This window comes from Anoplophora glabripennis, unplaced genomic scaffold (assembly GCF_000390285.2).
Source record: "Anoplophora glabripennis isolate ALB-LARVAE unplaced genomic scaffold, Agla_2.0 scaffold2131, whole genome shotgun sequence".
Lineage (NCBI taxonomy): Eukaryota > Metazoa > Arthropoda > Insecta > Coleoptera > Cerambycidae > Anoplophora > Anoplophora glabripennis.
Window position 1 is genome coordinate 1 of NW_019418204.1, and position 7,778 is coordinate 7,778.

Below are 7,778 nucleotides of genomic sequence, written 5' to 3' on the forward strand. Positions count from 1 at the left end.
TGTCCAGGCCTACACGAGATGAGGCAGGATAAAGAGGGATAATCCCCCTCGATCCCAAATCATTGAGGCCAATTTCTAGCCATAGAATAATGGCGCGCGCGCTTAGATTGTGACATTTTACTTATTGTATCTAGCGAAATTGTCACATTCTCGCATCGGCATCTGCTTCTAACGCAAGCGCACTATTCCCTGTTTACTTGGCAGAGCAATGAGGCTTTCCTTCCGGTCAAGATCCAAACAAAACTCATAGTATATAGATAGTATGTGTATGGATTTGAAGCCAAAAAGTGGGGGTGTTGCACTTTGTGTATTATACGCACGCGCTATGATTCATTTTCCCATTGGTCGGTTTGACGGTTAACGTCATTGTCATTTCCGAAGATAGGTAATGAATTTGAATAGAAAGACAGCTGAAAATGATTTGGCAAACAAAAAAAAAAGAAAGGAAACGAGCAGACCCATAAAAAACATGGGATCAAGGACCAAGTAGTGGCAGAAGACTTAAAGAAAAGAGGAACAAACTGGCATGAAGCAATGAATCTAGCAAAAAATAAAAAAGAAGACAAAATTTGTTTATAAGTAAAAATGTATATTTTTACACCCTATGGATACTTAAGGTTTTATTGATTGAGGATTTTTATTAATGTATATGATGTATTGTATTGATTGTATGAAATTTTTACGTGTCCAATCAGTAGCTAGAAATTCCACATTTTGCTAATGCATGAGACTTCATGTTTCATGGTGAACTCTTACTGTTATATATTAAAAGGAGACGAGTAGTTTCCCTTTACATATTTTTTGTAAATGTCACAAGAAATTATTTTTATAACCTGTGAAGTTACAAAGCCCGCTATATATGATACCACATCTTCTACATACGGCGAAAGGTCAAACATGGTTTTTACGTGATCTTGTTCAAATAAAGAAACGATACTTAATGTACCTACTTGTGTTTGGATCGCAAACTGGATCAGCTATTTTATTTGAAAACTACCTAATACCTAGGGACAATTTATATCTAAAACCGGCACTGCTTCAATGTGTTCTAAGATCTTGACTAGGTTTGCATTGTATATTTATTAAGACTTGATATTTAGCATATATTAGAAAATAAAATTAAATCTGGTACAGTGAATCACGAAACACTTAGGTTAATATGATTGATTTGATTTATTTTTATTATTTATATACAGGGTGGGCCACCAGTAACGCCTCGGTCGCTAGTGACCAAACGGCAAATGTTATAGAAACCTGTTTAGGTGGGTATATGTAGGGTGATTACGGCTACATTTTAAAAATATTTTGAAATATACAGGGTGCCCAGGAAAAGCGTACCATATCATAGTTATGTTTTTTTAAATGGAACACCCTGTATTTTAATGCATTTTTGAAAGCACCGTAAAAAATAGGTGAATTTTATTAAAGGTTCTGCATACCTAGGACTTATTATTTGTGAGATATTTCAATTTTAGTGAAATTGCAGGCTTAGCGTAGAAATTTAATATTAGCAATAAAAAAATAATTTTAAGGAAGCAGCTTTGGAGGGTCTATTTTAGATCCTTGAAGTTATAAATTGTTATATTTGTCGTCACTTAGTATTATACAGGGTGTTCAAAAAACTGCTGAATACTTCTCTCAACTTTAAACAGCAATAACTTGGTTATTTTAAATGGAACACCCAGTATATTTTTACTTTGGGAGTTGGGAAATTTAAAACTCTTTCAAACTGTGTATAGGTTCCCTATACCTATCTCTAACGGTATTGGAGATATTTGTGCCGTTTCGTTTTTTATCGATTTTTTTTGTAAGATGTATCCACGTGTCTTTATCGAGGTCTTTACTGAATTGGTTTGGGTTCTTCTTGATGACGTCTCTTTAAATATAAGGAGAAAAATGTGAATGCAAATACATGGCACACCTGCACATTTTTCATATTCAGTGAGAAATTATATAAATCGATAATTAAGTAATAAATGAGTAGGTAAGAATGGTCCATGTCAGTGGCTACCACAGGTGTCCAAACCTCTCGTAATGGACTTCTTTGTTTCGGGCTGTATAAAAATATATCTTGTACACAGTGTTCCACCTACTACTTGCGATGATATGAAGGAAAGGATTAGATATGCATTTGCCACAATCACCCCAAATATTCTAAGGAATGTGAGAATATCATTTGAAGATAGAATAAGATGCTGTATTCAAGAGAATGGTTATCAATTCGAACATCTATTAAAATTTTTCTTTGTTTCTTCTAAAAGTAAAATTTTCTTTAATAAATATTTTTCATGTTCATAAATAATTCAGTTACTTACTACAAACATATTTATACAAAATTAATAACTTTTTATAATTATTCTGCTTATAAAATAATATTTTTTATTAGAAAACTTTTTTGAATATTTTCATGATAATGATAAAAGGAACTTCTACTTTTAGAAAAAACAAAGAAAAATTTTAATTGATGTTCGAATTGATAACCATTCTCCTGAATACAGCATCTTATTCTATCTTCAAATGATATTCTCACGCAAATGCATCTCTAATCCTTCCCTCCAATATCATCGCAAGTAATAGGTGGAACATTGTATACAAGATTTTTTATATAGCTCGCAACAAAGAAGTCCATTACGGTGAGGTCTGGACACCTACGTGGCCACTGACATGCACCATTCCTACTTATCCATTTATTACTAAATTTTCGATTTAAATAATTTCTCACTGAATATGAAAAATTTGCAGGTGCGCCATCTAATTGCATCCTCATTTTTCTCAATATATTTAAAGAGACGTCATCAAGAAGAACCCAAACCAATTCAGTAAAGACCTCGATAAAGACACGTGGATACATCTTACAAAAAAAATCGATAAAAAACGAAACGGCACAAATATCTCCAATACCGTTAGAGATAGGTATAGGGAACCTATACACAGTTTGAAAGAGTTTTAAATTTCCCAACTCCCAAAGTAAAAATATACTGGGTGTTCCATTTAAAATAACCAAGTTATTGCTGTTTAAAGTTGAGAGAAGTATTCAGCAGTTTTTTGAACACCCTGTATAATACTAAGTGACGACAAATATAACAATTTATAACTTCAAGGATCTAAAATAGACCCTCCAAAGCTGCTTCCTTAAAATTATTTTTTTATTGCTAATATTAAATTTCTACGCTATGCCTGCATTTTCACTAAAATTGAAATATCTCACAAACTGTAAGTCCTAGGTATGCAGAACCTTTAATAAAGTTCACCTATTTTTTTACGGTGCTTTCAAAAATGCAGTAAAATACAGGGTGTTCCATTTAAAAAAACATAACTTTGATATGGTACGCTTTTCCTAGACACCCTGTATATTTCAAAATATTTTTAAAATGTAGCCGTAATCAACCTACACATACCCACCTATACAGGTTTCTGTAACATTTGCCGTTTGGTCACTAGCGAATGAGGCGTTACTGGTGGCCCACCCTGTATGTGTTAGTTAAGGTAGATAACTCGTTATTATTTTTATGTATATTTGTACATAATATGTATTTTTATATGAATTTTTGTGAAGATGTATCGATTTTAAATTTCAAAAAATGTTTACTATTTTCTATAAATAACACACTTGTACTCTCTTTTGGCTTCCGTTTTATTGTACCCATTTTATTTTACATTCACTATCTAACATTATCAAAAATTACAATTAACAAGTTGTATAATTAGATATACAAAATAATAATTGGTAATTTTGCTGTTAATAGTACACCAGTTATTAAATTTCATTTGAAATAATCCGCTAAATTTTCGGGCCTGCGCAAAATTGACAAAGTGCAACGACATCCCCAATATATAATTTTTTTTTGGTCTCTAACTTAATCGTCAAGATTAACCGTATCATTTCAATATATATTGTGAAATTCACAAAATTTTAGAACGAATTATAGAGCTAAACATCAATATAGATCAAGGGAAAAATAAAAATAATGAACAAATCCTACACTCAAGTTATATTAAATCAAACAAAAGATAATAAAATAGATGGATAATGGAAGATTAGAAATCAACCAGTAAATAATAAGTTATAAGCTATAAAAGATAAAATTTTGTAGAGAAAACTAATAGATTTCTAAATGATCTAGACATATGTCAAAATTAACAAACTTTAGTAAATTTAAAATATAAAAATTAAGAAATTTATTGCTAAAATAGCATGAAAGGATAGTTAATTTAATAAAGAGTCACCTGAGCACAAAAAATAACAAGATCCTAAATGTGTTAAAGTAAATTTTAAAAAGTACATAATATTTCCGTAACGATAAAGTAACGAGGGATAAAAATTTTAATATAACTTGGTGCCAGATAACATAAAGTAATAAAATGTTAAGTTCACTATACCTTAAATGAAATTCCATAGGTATAATAAGATTCACAATATTGTAAACTATTGAATTTTCATAAAACCAATGTAAAACGATCCTCAACGGAGAAATTTATAGAAATTATAGTTAGTGTGTGGAACATTCCGAATAATTGTGTATAAGGTGAAAGACTGATGTCCAGAGACTACAATACTTCATATCATTCCATATAAAAACATTTTGTTTTAGATAAACTTTCAAAGTGAAAACGGTTTCGTAGTACCTACAAGTAAACAGACTGTAAATTACAGAATTTAAGCAAATGGACAGTATAAATATAATAAAAGTAAAGGGTATAGGACAATGTTTAAACCCAAATGCTTAGATTTTAGTTATAAAAGGTTTTTTTTGAGAGATTTGCATAAATATGTGAAAATTTGTATTAGGTTAGGAAATACTCGTACTATATAATGTTGCATATCAAAGTATTCGTTATAAGCCAAGGAATCCAAAAATGATAATCATTTTTCCAAAAAGGCAAGCATAAGTCCAAAATTTCCAGGCAAAGTTTTCACAGATTCAAAGAAAAGTCAATTGCCTAGCAACGATGAGCATTTGTCTAGGATATTATAAAAACAGGAACGGGACCAAACAACGGAGAGTAGTAATTTGGCAGTCGTCGAAGTAACATGTAACATGTCAAGCCTAAAAAACAAATTAACAAAGTAAAATCAAAGTTGTATATGAAAAATAACGTACCCCGAAGATAAGTTAATAACCTAGTACGAGTACGACGAATTGACATTTCTCAGTGATTGTGAATCAACCTGGAAAAATCTATTAAAAACCAAAAGTTCCTAGAAAGGTAGTTGTGTTCATTGTGTAAAAATTTTGTAAACAAGTTAAAGATAAACTACAGTGTTAAAATAAAGTGAAGTTACTGAAGACCACCAGTGCCCGAAATCAGTACCAGAAAGTAAGAAAGGGAAATCCAAAGTGGACCTATTAGCTTTGTTCCAAGTGCATTAGAATTAGTTTCCAACAGTTCGACGCAATCGCATTTGATTCAAAACAATGAATTTTGAACCTTATGTAAGCATTATATCCATATGCGCATGCGTCTGACTGTTGGAAACTGTTTTGGATTCTACTAGGAACAAACCTATTATGTATCCAGAGACTATCGACTTTGAAAATAGAAATACCAACGCATGGAAATGAAAAATCAAGATAAGTAATTAAGCTAAGTTAGCAACTTGCAATGCACCTATACTTATCAGAGATTGCATAATCATATGGCCAGAATTGAATTCAAATTATTTAACGAAATTGTTTTTTTTAAATAGAGAAATAATTTTATTCCAAAAATAAAAGAAAACAAAGTGCACAATTTAAAATTCAAATTCAATTTTCAACTTAAAAAATATCGATCGATAAAAATATTTAACAAAATTAGAATAAAAGATAGTTTGTAGTAATTAAAAATTTAATTTTGTCAATTATAACTAGGAGTTATATTTAATATATCTGATTTGTTACGAGTTGAGTTTTAATCTTTTATTATCTAGATCTATAATCAATAATTAATTAAAGCAAATTTTGAAGTGCAAAATAAAAAGGTTATATAAATTTACATATAAAGAGTGTTAAAATATATCCCTGAACCGCGTACCCAGAGAGAAAGAGGTCTAGCTCTATAAAGTTTCCTGACATAGTGATAAGCATGGCAAGGTAAATATTGTGATTAATTTTTTTTAAAGGCGTCCAACAATCAATAGCATATCCTAAACAAAATATAGTTTTACTAATCATATTCTAACAAATTACACATATTAACCAAAATATTAAAATCATTTATCATTCATCAAATAAATTAAAATAAACATTGAAATTTTTTTATACACTTGAACAAAAATTAAAATCCAATAATCAATCAATCAAAATAATCAATTCAATTAAATAATAATAATAAAAGAAAAATATTTATTGCATCAAATCAAAATCAAAATTATTATTTATTACATTATAAATTTTGTCGCTAGCCAACGTGGGGCTCTCCTAAAAAAACTTGGGGCTCTCATAAAAAACGTGGGGCTCTCCTAAAACAACGTGGGGCTTTCCTAAAACAACGAGGGGCTCTCCTAAAAAAAAAAACGTGGGACTCCTAAAAAAAAAAAAAACAAATAAAAAGTCTGGCTTTTTTTTGAAAAGTTGCTTTCTTGAAAAGGTGAATTCTTAATAAAAGGTTCTTTTGAAAATATACAGGGGCTGAAATAAAAAAAAAGTGATTAAAATAAAAGTGTAAATTAAAGTATTTTAAAATAGAATGGATTTAAGAAGTGGAAAGGTTATAGTAGAAGAAAGAAGCAGTTCTGAAGAAATGGAGAGTACAGAAGAAACAAGTACAGTAACTGGAATAGAAGTAAGGGGGGAAAGGAAAGAAAGAAAACAAGAAAGAAGGACTGATATGGATTGGATCAGGGAATTGTTTCAAGAACAAAAGAAAGACATTGAAGGAAGGTTTAAAGAAACTCAGAAAAAAACAGGAAGAAATGTTCCAAAAAGCCGATTTACAAAGACAAAAAGAAAAAGAAGAAGCAATACTGCAAAGGCAGAAGGAAAAAGAAGAAGCTGAAATGCAAAGGCAAAAAGATAAAGAAGAAGCAGAACTACAAAGAAAGAAGGAAAAAGAAGAAGCTGAAATGCAAAGGCAAAAAGATAAAGAAGAAGCAGAACTACAAAGAAAGAAGGAAAAAGAAGAAGCTGAAATGCAAAGGCAAAAAGATAAAGAAGAAGCAGAACTACAAAGAAAGAAGGAAAAAGAAGAAGCTGAAATGCAAAGGCAAAAAGATAAAGAAGAAGCAGAACTACAAAGAAAGAAGGAAAAAGAAGAAGCTGAAATGCAAAGGAAAATTTAAGAATAGAAATAGCGGAAGATATTGCAAAAGCAATAGAACGAGTAGAAAAAAGATTGGATGAAGTTCAACATCAATGTATCATGGAACACAAGAAATTAGAAGAAGAAATTGATGGAAAAATAAATAAAGTAGAAGAAAAGCTGGTTAAAGAAGTAAAAGAAAACACCAAGGAATGTTTAATAAAAATACAAGAGAGTGTTGATGGCTACAAAAACATGGAAAAAAAATGCAACAAAAAGAAATAGTACTAAATTTTGAGATGGAAGACATGAAAGGAAAAATCAAGAACAATCAAGAAAGAATTCAAGAAAATGAAGAAAATATACAATGAAGGGACAGGAATGGAATTAATGAAGAACAGCATAACCAAATATTAACCTTAAGAGAAGAATTGAACAAAGAAATTAAAATGTTGAAAACCAAACAAGCGGAACAGCAACAATTAGAAATTAGATATGTTACATGTGATAAAAGTGCACCGACAGTGAAATTTAATGGTAAAATTAGTGTAATACAT

At 30.3% G+C, this 7,778-nt stretch overlaps 1 protein-coding gene and 1 long non-coding RNA gene across 2 annotated transcripts; one reads left to right on the forward strand and one right to left on the reverse strand.

The window, feature by feature from the left end:
* Nucleotides 1–4,228: 4,228 nt before the first annotated feature.
* Nucleotides 4,229–5,155, reverse strand: LOC111692593. The gene is made up of 3 exons (XR_002763276.1): nt 5,103–5,155; nt 4,808–5,048; nt 4,229–4,626 (listed from the first exon to the last, which is right to left on the reverse strand). It is a non-coding gene; the product is annotated as an uncharacterized LOC111692593 (long non-coding RNA).
* Nucleotides 5,156–6,669: 1,514 nt separating this feature from the next.
* On the forward strand, nt 6,670–7,261 carry LOC111692592 (vicilin-like seed storage protein At2g18540). Its single transcript, XM_023456656.1, has 2 exons — nt 6,670–6,765; nt 6,839–7,261. The coding sequence occupies exons 1-2, from the start codon at nt 6,670–6,672 to the stop codon at nt 7,259–7,261; spliced, it is 519 nt and encodes a 172-aa protein (XP_023312424.1).
* Nucleotides 7,262–7,778: the final 517 nt, after the last annotated feature.

Excerpts from the sequence above, each read along its gene's own strand:
- LOC111692592 (XM_023456656.1), top strand. The coding sequence starts at position 6,670 with ATGGATTTAAGAAGTGGAAAGGTTATAGTAGAAGAAAGAAGCAGTTCT. Across the intron at positions 6,766-6,838 it reads GTACAGTAACTGGAATAGAA|AACAAAAGAAAGACATTGAA; the intron begins GTAAGGGGGGAA and ends AATTGTTTCAAG.